Below are 18,299 nucleotides of genomic sequence, written 5' to 3' on the forward strand. Positions count from 1 at the left end.
TGTTCCAGCTGCCTCTCTCTACACACACATGGAGCACCTGTTCCAGCTGCCTGTCTGCACACACACACGGGGCACCTGTTCCAGCTGCCTCTCTCTGCACACACGAGCACCTGTTCCAGCTGCCTCTCTCTGCACACACACACGGGGCACCTGTTCCAGCTGCCTCTCTCTGCACACACACACGGGGCACCTGTTCCAGCTGCCTCTCTCTACACACACACACGGGGGTGCCTGTTCCAGCTGCCTCTCTCTGCACACACGAGCACCTGTTCCAGCTGCCTCTCTCTACACACACATGGAACACCTGTTCCAGCTGCCTCTCTCTGTACACGCACGGGGGCACCTGTTCCAGCTGCCTCTCTCTGCACACACACGGGGGCACCTGTTCCAGCTGCCTCTCTCTGCACACACGAGCACCTGTTCCAGCTGCCTCTCTCTACACACACATGGAGCACCTGTTCCAGCTGCCTCTCTCTACACACACGGGGCACCTGTTCCAGCTGCCTCTCTCTACACACACATGGAGCACCTGTTCCAGCTGCCTCTCTCTGTACACACACGGGGGGCACCTGTTCCAGCTGCCTCTCTCTGCACACACACACGGGGCACCTGTTCCAGGCTTGGAGGCTGGGGACTCAGGGGCAGAGGTCTCAGGGCAGGGGCTTGGGCTTCCCTCGGCGCTATCCTCAAGGACCAGGGGCCAAGCTTCACATTCTGTTGCTGGCATCAGTGCCATTTGGGAGCAAAAGTCCGACAGACTAGTTCTGGGCCTCTCTTCACCCTGTTTCCTGGGATCGGGCTTTGGGGGCTGGTGTCACTCCAGATCCAGGCTCAGGAACCGGATCTGCACAGCAGAACAGGCGTTGTTCTTGTCTTGCGTGCCGGTCAGGACACCCCCCCGGCTGGGAGTGCTTCCTCCAAGGCCCACAGACAAGGTCTCGCTGGGGGACTGGGGACTGCAGCACCTCTCTCCACCCACACTTCCAGAGAATTCAAATCTGAGTATTGGGAGATTTATTTTCAATTACAGTGGAAGGCAGAGACATGAAATAGCACCGAATTCAAAAGCAGGTCATAAATCCAGGTAATAGGAGTTTATTGATTGCTACATTGTATCTGTCAGAACAAAACTCCTTTAATGCACACATCAGGCCGAGGAGATACACAGCCCATTGACAGCCAACTCCAATTCCAGAATCAATGCATTTTGATAAATAGGTTGTTATAAAACGTAAAGGTTATTTAACTTGTTTGACGTGCATTTCACAATGATTGCGAGTTGCCCTGGAGCCCTCTGAACCTTCTGAGTCGCCCTCGCTGCCGTAGGACAGACCTCCTCCCGCGGTGTCCGACCCACTCTTGCTTGGCTGAGACTTTGTTTAAACCCTGGCTCCGATGCCCCTGAGCCCTTGATAGCAGTGTCCCAGCCTGGAAGAACAAAACCAGCCACTCTTCCCCTTGGCAAAGGCACAGCAAGGCGGGTGAGGCGGGCGCTGGACAGTCTGGGAATAGGCAGGGAGGTGTGACCCTCGGAGCTGAGGTTGCTCCGCACTGAGAAACTCGAACAAAGCCTGACATGTTCCAAAGGGCAAGCTCAGGGCTGGGAGGGAAGCAGCGGGGCAGCCCCTTTGGGTGGCGGTGCTCAGGCCTTGCAGACAAGACACTGGCCAGGGGAGGTGGACGAGGGGCACCAGGGCAGAGGGGCCCTGTGTGTGCAGCAGGAGGGACCCTGAAGGGCCCCGGCCTAGAGGGGGCCTTTGCAAGGAGGATTGCCAGGAACGTCCAGGCCAAGGCAGCCAGGCAAAGGCATCCGGGCAAAGGCGTCCGGGCCCAGGAGACGCACGTGTGACTTGGGCTTTCTTCTGTGGGCAGTGGGAAGTCTCTCCCTACACCCAGAAGGGGCTCCAGGCAGCAGTGAGGATGGGGATTCTGAGCTGGAGGGTGGAGCCGGCAGCAGTGAGGATGGGGATGCCGAGCTGGAGGGTGGAGCCGGCAGCAGTGAGGATGGGGATGCCGAGCTGGAGGGTGGAGCTGGCAGCAGTGAGGATGGGGATGCCGAGCTGGAGGGTGGAGCCGGCCCTGGGGTGCTGGCTGGGCTGACAGCAGCACCACCCTCTGATGCCCGGGGTGGGACGGACACACGACTGCCACCATCCACTGAGGGTCCCCACATGCCACACATGCGTTCTGAGCACAGAAGCACCTTTCAGAACCGTCACAGAGAGACAGGTCTCAGTCCTGCACTGATTGGCTCTGCCCAGTGCTGCTGGGGAGTCTCAGACACAGCCTTTTTCCAACAGGTGTAGCTGCCACTTTCTCCAGCACAGAAGCCTGGGGCCCTGAGAATGGCACCATGCTGCACGCGGACCCTCGGGGTTCTTCCCTCTGCATGGCTCAGTGGAAACCCTGCATGCAGCACAGCGGGCAGGCTGGGGCCTGTGACGACCCTGGGGTTGGAGGCCAGGCAGGGCTTCACTGAGAAGCGGGGATCTGGGGCCTGGCGCCCAGGGAATGGACGACTCTGCAAGCTGCCCCCAGCAGTCCTTCCTGAGCACTGGCTTCAGGAGAAGCATCTCAGGGCAGAGGCAGCCAGGCCCAGGCAGGGAGTGACCCCTGAACAAGGCCTGCAGCAGGGTCTCGGGGCCTGACTGTGCCAGAAACAGCCCCGAGCCAGAAAGGATGGGCAGATGCTGACTGCCACCACTCCTGGGATATCTCAGCACCAGGGCTTCGACCCCTGGGGATACACACCCACGCCTGCAGACACACCCACGCCTGCAGACACACCCACACCTGCAGACACACCCACGCCTGCACACTCACCCACGCCTGCAGACACGCCCACGCCTGCAGACACGCCCACACCTGCAGACACGCCCACGCCTGCAGACACGCCCACGCCTGCAGACACGCCCACGCCTGCACACACACCCACGCCTGCAGAGACACCCACGCCTGCGCACACACCCATGCCTGCACACACACCCACACCTGCACACACACCCGCGGGCACGCGCACCGTGGGCCCATTCGTCATGAGACATCTTCGGGCTGGGACTGCAGGTTCTGAGGCTGCAGCCTGCTCTCCTGGACTTCTCACTCTCAGTGGCTGGTGGTGTCTGTGTTGAGCTACTGGAGAAAGAAAGAAATGGGGGAAGCTCAGTGCCCACAGGAGGGCTCCAGGAAGGAAAGTGTGGGGCAGCCCCGGCCATTGTTCTAGGACCAGCATGGTCAGGTGCGGAGGGCAAAAGACGGGCACCAGCAGGAGGCTCCAGGCACCCAGGAAAGGCCCTGTCCTCAGCCACCAGTGGCGCCTCTCCCATCCAGAGGGGCTAGACAGTCACTGCTGGACCCCACCGTGGTGGATGTTGTAAGGTGTCTGGTTCACTTGTTTTATGAATATTTGGTCTGGATTCTCTTGTGGGCCTGAGAGATGGCAGGACAGGGCCTGGTGGGTCTTGGCGCCTCCCCGAGAGCCTACCTGCGTGAGGGGCGCTGCAGTCCCAGGGGTGCCGTCTGGGGGCCTTTGCAGCGGCAGCAGCACAGCCAGGAGGCCCAGCACACCCTGGCATCCATCCTGAGGGAGGGTCAAAGCATCAGACCCTGTGCTTGTTGCTTAGAAAAGGCCATGTGTCCCACCATGACCAGTGGTTATCAATCACTGTGACAGAAACAGGTCCTGAGCCGGCTTACTAATGCAGGGTGTCTGCAGACCATGGGCCCAGCAGGGCTCCTGGCACCTCCGGGTCCTTGCAGGCTCTGGGCCCACTGCTGACCTGACCTGGAGGAACTGCATACAGCTGAGCGTGGCGATGGGACCCCACCTCATGGGCACAGTCCCACCTTGGGATGCGCGTCACGACCACCAGGAATGTGGGCTTACCTGGCATAGCTGCTTCCGCATTGGAGTTGCCACAGGGTAGTAACCAGAGCCCCCTTTCCTCAGAAGACACCGTGGTGTTTAAGGACGTCCAGTTAACCAGAGCCCCCTTTCCTCAGGGGACACCGTGGTGTTTAAGGACGTCCAGTTAACCAGAGCCCCCTTTCCTAAGGGGACACCGTGGTGTTTAAGGATGTCCAGTTAACCAGAGCCCCCTTTCCTCAGGGGACACCGTGGTGTTTAAGGACGGCCAGTACTGGATACGAGGCCGGACCTCAGTGGACATCATCAAGACCGGAGGCTACAAGGTCAGCGCCCTGGAGGTGGAGTGGCACCTGCTGGCCCACCCCAGCATCACAGGTGTGTGGCTGGACTTGCGCCAGGGAAGCCAGGCGAGACGGGTGCTGCCTTCCATGTTTGAGTTTTAGATGATCACGGATGAGGCGACGCTGTCCCAGCTGCCTGCAGGAGTCCCTGTGACACTCACCTCTGCTCCCTGCCCTGGCCAGGGCACATGGGGCTAGTGGGGGTGCAGCCTGCTCAGTGTTGGAGCCACTGACCCCATGCCCACTGGAGCTCCCAGGCCTGACTGGGCGCAGCTCCCATCTGCATGATGCCTGTGCAGGGAGAGTGCAGAGAGCCAAGGGGTGGGAAGGCAGAGCCCCTGTGAGTGCCCAGCCAGCAGATCCACCGTGGGGAGCCCATCCTTATTCCCTCCCCACAGGACCAGCCAGCACCAGGATGGGTGATCGGAGTGGGGCCTCCCCAAGGACAGGCTCCAGGGCTGCGGCCAGACTGCGTGCTTCCTGTGCGTCCAGGCACTCTCCGGCCTGTGAGAGTCACTGAGGCATTCCCATGTCCTCAAACTGTTCTTCTGTCCGCAGATGTGGCGGTGATTGGAGTTCCGGATATGACATGGGGCCAGCGGGTCACTGCTGTGGTGACCCTCCGAGAAGGACACTCACTGTCCCACAGGGAGCTCAAAGAGTGGGCCAGGTAGGGCTGGGCGGGGTGGGCAGGGGGCACTCATGGGGTCTTGGGGCCCGGGGGTGAGGGCCACCCTAGGTCTTGGCATCGTCCGTCGTAGAGGTGGAGGTGAGGGATCAAGAAAGACGAGCAGTGAGGGTCCTTAGAGACCTGAAGGCCACACACAGGGGGCAGAGATGAGGGCAGGGGGCAGGAGCCGTGCTCAGATTCGACTTGGTGGCAACATTCCGAGGGGGCAGAAACTCACATTCCTGGGACAGGGCCCTGTGAGGCCTGTGGTGGGTTCCGTCCTAGTCCCAGGAGAGATCCCGAATGAGCCAGGCCAGGCCCATGCAGGAGGTGCATGGAGCTGAGATCCAGGGTTGACACCACCTGACCGCACACACTGGGCCCTTCCCCACCAGGCCACAGGCAGCCTGTCCACTCGCTGCCCCAAAGCCAGTGCTGGGCCCCAGCAGAACCACAAGGCCCACCCATTCTCCGCTGGCACCTGCACGGCCTCTCCCTCTCCTGCCCTGGGGGTTGGTCTTCAAGGTGCCTCACACACCTCCAGTCAGTTCCATGGAGACCCCAGCACCTTCCCCTCACTCATTTCACTTTCCCCTCACACCCAGGGCAGGGCCCGTTCCTCAACAGCGGCCACCACCCAGTCTGTAAACTCACCTGCGTTTTTTGTTTTGCCTTTACCTTACCCAGAACCTTTCCCCAAGGGCTTTCTCTCACCTGTCTCACACCTGGTGGTTTCTGATGCATGGGATCCACAGACCCTTCCCCTTTGCCAGCAGTGCTGGTGGTCAGACCCAGGGCTGAACCTAAGCTGTGGCCTCGTCAAAGGCCGTCAGGACAGAACCAGGCTGAGCTCAGAAAGGAAGCTTTTAGTTTCACCTACAGCAAATTCTTTTTTTTTTTTTTTAATTTATAAAGAAAGGGGGTATAATTGGCTCATGGTTCCACAGGCTGTACAGGAAGCATGGCTGGGGAGGCCTCAGGAAACTTACAGTCATGGCAGAAGGCAAAAGGGAAGCAGGCACATCCTACATGGCTGGAGCAGGAGAGAACAAGCGAGGGAGGAGGGAGGGGCCACAGAGTGAGCAAAGGAGGAGGGTGGGGCCACAGGGCAAGCGAGTGGGGAGTGAGGAGCCACAGAACGAGGGGGGAAGGAGGGGCCACAGAGCGAGGGGGGGAGGGAGGGGCCACAGAGCAGGGTGGGGAGGTAGGGGTCACAGAGCGAGGGGAGAGGGAGGGGTCACAGAGTGAGGGAGAGGGGAGGGGCCACGCACTCTCAAATACCCAGTTCTTGTGAGAACTCACTCACTATCACGAGAACAGCAAGGGGAAAATCCACCCCTGTGATCCAGTCACCTCCCACCAGGTCCCTCTTCCAACAGTGGGGATCACAATTCAACAGGAGATTTGGGTGGGGACGCAAATCCAAATCCTCCCTGGCCCCTCCCAAATCTTATGTCCTTTTTACATTGCAAAATACAATCCTACCTTCTCAACAGTCCCCCAAGTCTTAACTCATTTCAGCATTAATTTAGAAGTCCACAGTCCAAAGTCTCGTCTGAGACAAGGCAAGTTCTTTTCACCTATGAGCCTGTAAAACCAAAGACAACTTGCTTCCCAGATACAGTGGGAGTGCAGGCATTGGGTAAATACACCAGTGCCAAAAGAGAGACGTCAGCCAAAACAAAGGGGCTGTGAGCCCCAGGCAGGTCCAAAACCTAGCAAGGCAGTCACCAAATCGTTTTTTGTTTTTTTCTTTTTTGGTTTTTTTTTTTTTTTTTTTTTTTTTTTTTTTTGAGATGGGGTCTTGCTCTGATGCCCAGGCTGGAGTCCAGTGGCGTGATATCAGCTTACTATAGCCTCTGCCTGCAAGCTGTTCTCCTACCTCAGCCTCCCCAAGTAGCTGGAACTATAGGCATGCACCACCACACCCAGATAATTTTTGTATTTTTTAGTAGAGAGAGGATTTTGCCATGTTGTCAAGGGTGCTTTCGAACTCCTGACCTTAAGTGATCCACCTGCCTCAGATTCCCAAAATGCTGGAATTACAGGCGTGAGCAACCCCATCCGGCCCAATAAATCTTAAAGCCCCAAAATCTCCTTAGACCCATGTCTCACATCCAGGCTATACCGATGCAAGGAGGTGGCTCCCAAGGCCATGGGTATCCACCCCTGTGCCTCTGCAGGGTACAGCCATCATGCTGCTTTCATGGGCTGCTGTTGTGTGCCTGCAACTTTTCTAGGTGCCCCACATGGTGCAAGCTGTCGGTGGGTCATTCTGGGGTCTGGAGGACAGTGGCCCTCTTCTCACAGCTGCAGTAGCCAGGGCCCCGGTGGGGACTCTGTGTGGGGGCTCCAGCCCCATCTTTCTCTTCTTCACTGCCCTGGAGCAGTGGCCTGAGCTGTATCTGGAGCCCTTTTAGCCCCAGAGCAACAGGGATGCAGGGGCCAGTGTCCCTCAGAGCAGTGGCCCACAGAACCATTCTTCCCTCCAAGGCCTCTAGGCCTGTGATGGGAGGGGCTTCCATGAAGGTCTCTGACATGCCTGGAGATATTTTCTTCATTGTCTTGGCAGTTAACATTCGGCTCCTCTTTACGTACTCACATTTCTGCAGCCGCCTTGAATTCCTCCCCAGAAAATTGGGGGGTTTTTTTTCTACCACATGGTCAGGCTGCAAATTTTCCGAACTTTTATGCTCTGCTTCCCTTTTAAATCTAAGTTCCAGTTTTAGGTCATCTCTTTGCTCATGCTTAACAAAAGCGATCTTTGCTCCAGTTCCCAATAAGTTCCTCATCTCCATCTGAGTCTACCTCAGCCTGGACTTCATTGTCCGTATCACTATTAGCATTTTGGTCACAACAATTTAACAAGTTTCTAGGAAGTTCCAAACTTTCCCTCATCTTCCTGTCTTCTTCTGAGCTCTCCAAATCATTCCAACCTCTGCCTGTTACCCAGTTCCAAAGCTGCTTCCACATTTTCAGCTCTCTTAACAGCAATTCCTCACTTCCCAGTACCAATTTTCTGTATTAGTCCAGTCTCACATTGCTATAAATGATGCTGGATATTTCTCAGCCACTTTGCCAGCAGGGGACCTCCATGGCCGGTAATGCCCCCAACCCGGGCCTGCCACAGAGGCACCCACCCACTCAACCAACTGGGCGATGCTTGGCTTATGCACTGGCTCAGCCCACCTGTGTTATAGCTTATACCTGCATTCATTGGTTCCCAAGTCCGTGTCCCATGTCCAAGAAGAATGAGGTTACACTGACAATTCAAAGGGTGAGGAGAGTGGAGAAGAATTTTATTGAGCAATGAAATAGCTCTCAGTGGAGAGGGGATGCAAGGGTGCTCAACCACCTAGAGTTGGGTGTGGCTGGGTCCAGGGCTTTTTTGGGCACAGAATGGGGAGGGGCAAGCTGTAGGTAGCGCTGGAAAAGGTAACCTTTGGTTGGTTAAAAAGCATTATTCAGAAAGAACCAGTCAGAAAGAGTGGGCAAACAGGAATAGAAGTTCTCACTCCGGGCTGCCGGTTTCAGGCTATGTTTGGCTTGAAGGTGGGGTTTCACCGGGGACCCACCCCTGTCCATCTGGGCATTTGACTGCTTCCTGTTGCTATCATAAGGAACTACCTGAGAAGGTAATTTATAAGGAAAAGAGGTTTAATTGGCTCGCAGTTCCACAGGCTATAAGGAAGCATGGCTGGGGAGGCCTCAGGAAACTTACAGTCATGGCAAAAGGAGAAGGGGAGGCAGCACAACCCACGTGGTGGAGGAGGAGGAAGAGCTCACCTACAGCAAATTATTTAAGACCAAGCATTTGTCTCTGTTCTGTTCCTTCTCTGGACGCACCCTCCCTGCCTCCACCCTGACTTGCCTTCTCCTGAGCACTGAACGTATTTTTGGCTCGTCCGTTGTGATTCCACAGACAACAGGAACCCTTGCTTCATCAGGGCAGCATCAGGGCACCACACATGCCTGGGTTTGCACAACACAGCTGGAGCACTGCCGCTCAGCAGCGGCTGCTGCTTTCATTAAACAGTTACCTTGAGAAGAAAAGATAGGTGTCGGGTGCTGAGAGAGTGCTAGAGAGTTTCAGGGTCCGAGTTTGCAGGAACTGAAGTCCCGATGCTCCTCAGCCCTTGGCTTTCCTCAGACAGGGCTGCCCTCTGCACAGGGACACCAGGCCGCTCGCTCCTGCTCTGTGCATCTCTCTGAAGTCAGGCTCCTCATCCCGCATCGTTTGGGCTATGACAGTGGCTGTGAGAAGACCCTGAGACAGGAAGCTGTGTGCAGGGCACTTGAGGGCCCGCTGGTGAGAAGCCGCCTGTGAGGGGCAGGACCGGGCAGGGAAGGCCACCAGCCGTGCAGTCACAGCCCAGGACTCCGTCAGTCCTGCGGGAGCCCTGGAGCCAGGCCCTTGCTCTCCAGGCCACTTGCTGTACTTGGCCCACAGCTACCTCCCCTGCAGCCCTGAGTCGTCCTTGCTGTGCCTGGCTTAGGCTGACACTGCAGTGCTTGTCCGTTCACCATGCAAGAAAAAAGAACAGGAAGGGAGGCAGGAGGAAGTAAATTAGAGGATTAATTTAAACATTCCAACTGTCTAATGGGAGTTCCAAAAAGAAGATATCCAGGGAAGAAATTAACAGTCAAATTTCCCCAAACCAAAGGTCATGAGTTTTCAGGTTGAAAGAAGACCCCAAGAAAGAAGAGAGAAAACAGCATTGTAAATATCAGGAAGGAAGCGAAACCTCGCCTCGGGCCTGCGGTCTCTGCTGGGCAGTGTGGCGGCGTGGAAGGCTGCAGGCTGCTTAATCCAGTGAAGCCAGCAGTTCAGACGAAACGGATAACTTCCTTAAAAGACACAAATTTCCAAGACTGACGCAAACACCAAAACAGACTGAACAGTTCTGAGTTCTCAGTTTAAAACTGCAAAGCAAATACCAGGCCCAAAAGGTTTCACTGGTAAATTCTCTCAAACGTTGAAGGCAAAAAATAAAACCAGACGCAACAAAATAAGTCTCTGACGAAACAGCAGAGAGGAACAATTTCCTAACTCCCTTTATGGGAGCAGCACTGCCCCTGAAATCCAAACCGTGCAAGAAAACGAGAGAACAGTGTTCCCGATGGGCAGACACACAAAATCCTTAACAAACCATTAGCCAGTTAAATCCAATTAATGCACAAAAAGACAACACGTCATGATCAAGCAGCATTTAAGCCAGGAATAGAGGGTTACTTTCATTTTCAAAAATCAGTCCATGTAATTCACCTTTATTTTTAGACGGACTCTCGCTCTGTCACCCAGGCTGGAGTGCAGTGGCGCGATCTCCACTCACTGCAACCTTTGCCTCCGGGGTTCAAGCGATTCTCCCGCCTCAGCCTCCTGAGCAGCTGGGATTACAGGTGTGTGCCACCATGCACAGCCAATTTTTGTATTTTTAGTAGAGATGGGGTTTCGCCATGTTGGCCAGGCTGGTCTCAAACTCCTGACCTCAAGTGATTCACCCGCCTCAGCCTCCCAAAGTCCTGGGATTACAAGCGTGAGCCACTGGTAATTCACCATATTTACAGAATGAAGAAAAATCATATTATTTCAATAGATACAGAAAAAGCATTTGCAAATGCCAAAGCCCTTTTATAACAAAAACTCTTCACAAACTAGGAGAAGAAGGAAAATACCTGAACCTGATGAGGGAGCCTCTGAAAAGCCACCAGGTGACATCCTGCTCAATGGCGAGCTGCTGGGCGTTTTCCTCCTGTGACCAGGAAGGGGCGTCCGCCCTCACCACTGCCAGCCAGTCTCATTCAACACAGAGTTTGTCTGCTCTTAGAAGTCAAGACATTGGTTACACCTGGAGGTTGGGAGTGGCTCAGACAGGCAGAGGGGCTTCTGGGAACCCGGCCATGTTCCCTTTCAGTCTGGGCGCTACTTAGATGGGGGCAGTTGCTTCAGTAAAACTTTAGAAATTCCTACACAGGCCAGGCGCGGTGCTCACACCTGTAATCCCAGCACTTTGGGATGCCGAGGCGGGCAGATCACCTGAGGTCAGGAGTTGGAGACCATCCTGCCCAACATGTTGAAACCCTGTCTCTATTAAAAAGACAAAAATTAGCCAGGCGTGGTGGTGGGCGCCTGTAATCCCAGCTACTCAGGAGGCTGAGGCAGGAGAATCACTTGAACCCAGGAAGCGGAGGTGCAGTGAGCCGAGATTGCACCACTGCAGTCCAGCCTGGGGGACAGGAGCAAGACTCTGTCTCAAAACAAAAAAAATTCTACACATCCCTCACCACACTGTACATAGGACAGCTGGGTGTAAATTACACCTCCATTTAAATACCTATAATAGTTTTATATAACTATAAAATATGTACGTGCCAAAATAAATTTGATAGGAAAATTGGAGCCGGGCGTGGTGACACATGTCTGTAGCACTTTGGGAGGATCCTCTGAGCCCAGGAAGTCCAGGCTTTGGTGAGCTGTGACTGCACCACTGCACTCCAGCCCAGGCAACAGTGAGATCCTGTCCCAGAGAGAAAAGAGAAAAAAAAAAAGCGATTTGGAAATGTGGAGGTCGAGGTTGACAGCGACACCAACGTCAAACCACTTGCCCCTGGGGAGGGAGGGACTGGGCTGGGCCGACTCGCACCTCCGCCCCGAGAGGCCTACGGGCAGGGGCAGGTGGGCAGGGGCCTGTGCTGGGTCTCTGGCCACGTCTGGATGGCAGGCGACGCTTTCTCCACAACAAGCGTCAAGAAACCACGACACTTGGTTTCTGGACTTTTCCGCTGGACAGTAACCTGAACAATCGCCGTCAAGTTCGTTTCTGACACGTCTCAGTGTCAGCCTGGACGCCCTGAACCAGCCCTTCCTGCAACTGGAGTGTGGCCGCTGCCTTCAGGGTATTGCTGGGTGGGCGGAGGCCACACAGCTGTCCCCTCTTTTGGGGGTTAATCTCATTCCTTCCTTTCCTTCTTTCTTTAATGGTGAATGGAGGAGCACCGAGCACCACTGCAGTCTCAGCTTCCGATCCCAGCGCCTTGTCCCTGCCCACTGCCCTTGGCCGCTCATCTGCATTGGCACCGCCCTGGCCCCACCCACCCGCATCAGCCCCGCCCACTGCCCTGGCACCACCCACCGAGTTCTGGCCATGGGCACGGGGGACCCTGAGTGGAGGTGTCAAGCCTTAGGGGCTGTCCCTGCTGTGTGGGGGTCTGTGAGGCCTCTTGCCACGTGGGCTTGTGTCTGCAGGACTGTGGGGCATTTGCTCCCATCTCAAATACCCCATGCAGGGCAGGCTGCCCCTGCCCCACCTGCCCACCCACTCCCCAGCCCCTTCCACATGCCTCCTCTGGAAGGGGAACCGGCCACAGAATGACATGGGGCGTTCCAGCTCCAGTGCGGGGTCTTGGAATGCCTGGCCCAGTGTGGGGGTCCCTCTGCCCTACAGGCCACTCTGTGCAGGCCTGTCCTCGGGTGCCCTCGCCCAAGGCCTGCATGCACCATGACTTCTGTGGTACCCGTGGTAATGGCATGCTGGGCACCTCCTGCAGTCACCACCCTGGGCTGCTAGGGCAGAGACAGCTGCGGTTGCCCAGGACGCATGCCAGGCCTCAGGATGGCCGAGGCGCCTGGCCAGGCTGCAGCATCCAAGGGGCACCTGTCCACACTGCTGGGCACCTGAGCTACCGCTGGGCAGTGTTGGGACAACGCGTCTCAGGCTGTGCTTGTCTCTGCAGAGGTGTCCTGGCCCCGTACGCCGTGCCCTCGGAGCTCGTGCTGGTGGAGGAGATCCCGCGGAACCAGATGGGCAAGATTGACAAGAAGGCACTCATCAGACGCTTCCACCCCTCATGACCCGCGCACCAGGGGCTGGGCACTCAGACTGCGGGTCTGGCAGGGAGCAGCAGACGTCTCCCTCACACCGAGCACCGCGGGGGCCTGTCCGAGACCTGGCTTCCCTTAAGCCTGAACGCCCCAAATCAGGTCACGTAGAACAAAAACTGGGATGAAATCACCACGTGAGGTCCCCAGCCTTGGGCCAGTTGTTGCAGCTCAAGGAGACCGTCCCTGATGTCACCTCTGCCTGGTCACCGCCGACCTCGCAGCCCGCCCCACGTGCCCACATCTGCCTGGTCACCACCGACCTCACGGCCGGCCCCACGTGCCCACGTCTGCCTGGTCACCACCGACCTCGCGGCCGGCCCCACGTTCCCACGTCTGCCTGGTCACCACTGACCTCGCGGCTGGCCACCACCGACCTCGCGGCCGGCCCCACGTGCTCAGGCACCTCCCGCCCCACAGTGCCCTGCAGTTGCCAGGCTCTCCAGGGCGGGTCCCGGAGGTGTCTCCCAAAAAAGAAATAAAGACTCCACAGAGGAAACGAGGGCCGTCCCACACTGTGCCCAGGCCTGTGACTGCGGCAGACTCACCCGCCCGTGCCTGTGGCTCACCCGTGAGCCAGTGTCTCTCAGTCCACATAGGTCTGGGCAGCCGCCTGGAGGGCCTCCTGGGAGAAGCTGAGGGTCCACAAACCTCCCAGAACCAGCCCTGTCCCATGGGTCCTGGGCGTCTCCTGGTGCCACTCTCGGAGGAGGGCAGCTCCTGCTGTGGGGACACTTGCCACCCTGCTCACTACTGTGTGTCCGTCAGCGTGTGTCACAGAAAGTGCGTGGACGGACGGCCTGGAGCGGCTCTGCTGTGACCCTGCCTCACCCCCCATCGCACAGACCTTCCAGGTCATCTCCACACCGCCCCTCAGCCAGTGAACCCTCCCTCCCATCACCGTCTCTACCCAGACCCCCACCTGCCCCATGGCCCCCATCTCATGTCTGTGGCTCGCCAGCTTTTCCCCAGACCCAGGTCCAGAGCCCACAGGCGTGGCCGATGCAGAAACCTCAGGAACGTGTGCTGTCAGTGTTGGGTGCACCCACGTTGCATTTACTTAGCGGGGTCAATTCAGATGCACGGGGGCCACGTGCAGAATCCAGAAGTTTCTGGACAATTTTCAGAAGAATAGGCTGCCTCTTCCCACAGCCTCTGGGAAGTAACAGTCAGCCCAGCAGTGTCTGGCCTCAACTTACCCAGAACATTCTGCCCCTGGAATGCATGTCTGAAAGGGTGGCCAGAAGCGAGTGTGCGGGGCAAGAGGCCAGCGCCATCTCGGGCTCATGTGCCCGGGCAGGAGGCCAGCGCCATCTCGGGCTCACGTGCCTCGGGGACAGGTGGACGTGGCCTGGGGCCCTTGCCCACTTAAGCATGTTGCCCACCAAGCTTGTCTGAGGCATCCCAGACAGCGGCATCCCAGCCCTGTTTTCCAGGACAGGTGGGCACCCCAGTCCACAGCCCTGTCCCACCCGAACTCCTGCCTCACCGTGTGGCCTTGTGCATCCCCTTGGCCTGACCCTGGGAACAGTCAAAGCAAGGGGCCCTGCCCTCCCGCCGGAGGCCTGGACTCAAGGGAACGGCACTCAGAGACCACAGGTCAAACGTTTGTGTCTAGGCCTTGCTAGTAGCTAAGGAAATGCCTTCTGTTGCGGAAAGGGTCAAATTTAACATAGCAAGATTTTTACTTAATTCCACTAATTTTACATTTGCATCTCTCTCCTTTAATCCTGAAACTTGATTCCATAATCATTTGCTTTATCCAATAGTATAGATCATATGCTTTCAAAATAATGAGGATGACTTTCTCCTGACAATACCACAAGCTACGGAAAGCCTGGGGCTCGCTGACCAGCTTATTGACCAGAATATGGTGCTCCAAGGATATGCGGTTGAATGCCGTGTTCTAAAGTCACGAGTGACTCTCCAGCCGGTTCCTGTGCCTGGTCGGTCGGCCTTCGTGCACACAGTCCGCCAGCACCCAGCCAGGCTGTTTCCCCTCCGCTCCACCAGCCGAGAACAAGCTCATCCTGGAGGGAACTCATCCGCTCCTCCCTCCCCATTAAAGCCCAGTTTATTCCCCGTCTTGGTCTCTGGTGCTGACCTGGCCTCTGGAGACACAGGCAGGGAGCCCTGTTTGCCAAGTCACCGTGACTGAGCCCCACGAGGATAGCTAAGTTCCACATGGCTGGCAGCACCTGCCCCGCACACCCTGCCCCTTGCTGGGCGGCCCACGCCACACAAGTTAGACCCAGGAGCAGGTGCCCTGGGAGCAGGGCTGCCACCTGCCGGGTACGAAGCCGCCTCTGCGTGCCTGCTGCCTTTGACCTCCTGGGGAGGCTGGCTTGAATCTGAAAAGTCAGCCAGCTCTGACCCCAGCCAGACACGGAGGTGCTGCCAGGAGCTGCTCCCAGGCGAGTGGCCCAGCTTCTCTCAGGCACCAGGGGATGGCGGGACTCGTGGAGACCAGCTGGTCCCCAAAGCTGTGGCACCGTGCCTGCTGCTGCCAGCAAAGTCCCACATGCAGCCTGTGGTAGCTGCCACCCTGTCCTTCCTGCCCCTCCCTCATCAGGGGCCAGGGTGAAACCCCTGCCACCCTCTGCCTTCCCTCCACCTGCGGCTTCCCGGGCAGGGAGACCATGGGCCCAGCTCCTGCTTCCTCCATTCGTTCCACAGATAGGTCCCGGGCCAGCAGCCCAGGCATTAGGCTGGTGGGTCCACTGAGGCATAGACGCCCCCCGGAACAGGATAGGCCTGAGGCAGCTGAGCAGTGCCAAGCCGGGCCCACGTTCCCGCCCAGCAGCGGCCCTTGGGGCTGCCTTCCTCCCAGGTGTCCAGGCCCAACACAGAAGGCCTGAGCCTGCTCTGCCTCAGTTTCCCTACTCTGTAAACTGAGGCTGCTGCTCTCTCTGGGCCCTTCTGGCCCTGACCAAGGAGTGGGGCTTTGTTCCTTCGGGAGTTCTGTCCATGGGGACTGGCTACACACATGCCCCACACCGCCCTCCCACCTGGACTCTGGCCCGGTGTCACCGGGGTTGGGAACAGGAGCCTTAGGACACATGCAGTGCCAGGCACAGCATGGAGCGAGACAGTGGGCGGCGTGGTAAGTGCTGTGGGCACCACTGACCTGGAGGAGCTGTGACTCCCAGACCCTCGTGTCAAAGCTTCTGGCCTCGTTTGCTGGGAGGCTGGGAGGAGGCCCTCGTGCAGAACAGCAGCTTGTTGCCGGCCTTGGTGAGAAGGTGGTGAGTGCGCCGGCCACTGAGTTAACCGTCAGTAACGGGATGTGTGCAGACGGGCGTGGACCACAGGTATGTATGTCTCACACACACGCCTGCATGTAGCATATGTATGTGTGTCTCACACATGCACCTGCATACCCCACAGGTATGTCTGTCTCACACACATGCCTGCACATATCACATGTATGTATCTCACACGTCTGCATACACCACATGTATGTCTCACATGCCTGCATATATCACATGTATGTGTCTCACACACCTGCATGTCACATGTATGTGTCTCTCACACACATGCCTGCATACATACATGCACATGGACACCTATGTGCACACCAGTCCCTCCCTCCCTCCCCCGTCCTCATCTTCAGGCTCAGCCGGGCCTGTGATCACTGTCACCCAAGGCAGCTGCACTGGGGCCCCGGCTCCCCTCACACTGTGTCTGATCAGGTTAGGATTCGCTCGGCTGCTCTCACCGAGAGGTCCTTGGTGCGGCTGCTCTTGGTGGCCCTTCTAGAGCCTTCCTGAGTAAGAGGACTCCCACTCCCCCCAGGCCCACAGAGCCTGCCTCCGCGGGCCCTGGGAGCCGATTCTGTCCCCTCCTCCCTGGCCACAGAGCAGTCAGTGCAGCCGCTCTCCTGCCTGGAAGCGTGAAAACATCGACGACGTGGAGAATGAGCAGCTCACCAAATGGATCGATACGAACGATCTGACCCCACGTGCATCTCCTCCGCAGCCACAGGAGAGACCAGGTCACTGGAGGATAAACATCCGTGATTGCACCTCCTGATCCATCACCCACGACGGCCACGGCATCCCCTGCTAGCCGCCGGCACAGCCACGAGCACAGCCATGAGCACGGCTTGGGAGCATGTGGTTGTCACAGGATGGACGACCATGGATCTGCCTCTCTCTGAGCAGAAAGCCCGCAGGTCCCCACAGGCGGGTGTGGGGAAGGGGCGGGTCCCGGGTCCGACAGGCACCCCCTGAGCACCAGCCCCTCTGAAGGTGGCCGGAGGGCGCTGCCGCAGGTCCCCACACACCCAGCGCACACTGTCCCACACACTGGAGGCACCTGCCAGGTTCTGACACCCTTCAAGTGCCTTCCCAGGGTTCTCACACCCGCGGAAGTCAGCGCACTCAGCCTGCTTTGCACATGAGCAGCTGAGGCAGGTGAGTTGAGGGCAGGGGTGTGACTCACAGGCTTGGGGCCAAAGCCCAAGGTCGTCTCCTCTGGCCTGCAAGCTCAGGCTCACACGGGGAGCAGCCAGGCTGGACTGGGTGCAGCTTACGGACATAGCAGGTGCTGTGGGCGTCGGCCGCGGCTCCTCCATGCAACGCTGACACTACTGTCTGCAGATCGCACCCAGTCAGGAGGGAATGGCCCAGGCAGGTGGGCAAGGCCATGGCTCGGCCAGGTAAGGCTGGGAGGGCCCAGGATGGACGTGCGTTGAGCCAGGCAGGAGATCTGGAGAGGCGGAGGGGTGGGGAGGGAGCGCCATGCAGAGGCCACTCGGTCCTCAGGACCTAAGCCTCACCCTGGGAGTCTCAAGGAGGGTGTCCCCTGGCCGTAGCCGGCAGCCAGGGCCAGCATGTGATCTGTGGCAGCCGGTCTCGGGGTGGCCTCGTTCGCAGTCTTGCTGGATGGAGACCCCCAGCTCCTAGGGCAAGCGCAGGCGGGGCAGGGCCGTCCCGGTCAGCTGACAGGAACTGAGCTGAGAAGGCTGCCAGCCGCCGAGTCGCCCTAACAGCAGGGTGGTCCTGCGGGCAGTACTGAGCCCGCCCTGCTGGGCACCCCACAGTCCCTGCAGCTCCCCAGCTGCCACTGAGGCCCGATGCCCTGGGAGGAGGCTCCCACCTGTGGGCGGCAGAATGACGGCCCCGAAGACCCCCGCTTCCTCACCCCGGGACCTGTGAATTCACACAGCAGTGGGGACCTGCAGCTGTGGACGGTCCATCAGCTCCCTCAACAGGGAGGCTGCCCTGGGTGACCCGCGAGGGCACAGGGTACCCCCATCCTGCTGAGTGGAAGAGGGAAGCTGTGGCAGGGGTGAGCGTGAGGGGACTGGCCGGCCACTGCTGGCTTTGTGAGGGGCCCCCAGCCAAGGAAACGCCTCCGGAAGCCCAAAGAGGCGGAAAATGGATTTTCCCAGGAGCCTGCAGAAGGAACTTTGGTGTTGGTGGAATCGGATGTGAGAGGACACGCAGGCGACCTGTGTTGGGTCACGCTGGTTCCCAGTCCCCACACCAGCCTGCCTGGGCGGGAACCCTAAGAGTAAGGGCGGGGCCAGCACCGGGCTCT

The 18,299-nt window shown here is 58.0% G+C and overlaps 1 protein-coding gene across 1 annotated transcript in view; it reads left to right on the forward strand.

Moving 5' to 3' along the window:
* ACSF3 (acyl-CoA synthetase family member 3) overlaps positions 1–13,164 on the forward strand; it is a 63,893-nt gene extending 50,729 nt beyond the window's left edge. The window contains exons 8-10 of the mRNA XM_025371055.1: positions 4,106–4,240; positions 4,765–4,876; positions 12,611–13,164. Coding sequence (XP_025226840.1) covers positions 4,106–4,240; positions 4,765–4,876; positions 12,611–12,728 — 365 coding nt within the window. The 3' untranslated portion in view covers positions 12,729–13,164. The remainder of the gene's footprint in view (positions 1–4,105; positions 4,241–4,764; positions 4,877–12,610) is intronic.
* Positions 13,165–18,299: the final 5,135 nt, after the last annotated feature.

This window comes from Theropithecus gelada, chromosome 20 (genome assembly GCF_003255815.1).
Source record: "Theropithecus gelada isolate Dixy chromosome 20, Tgel_1.0, whole genome shotgun sequence".
NCBI lineage: Eukaryota > Metazoa > Chordata > Mammalia > Primates > Cercopithecidae > Theropithecus > Theropithecus gelada.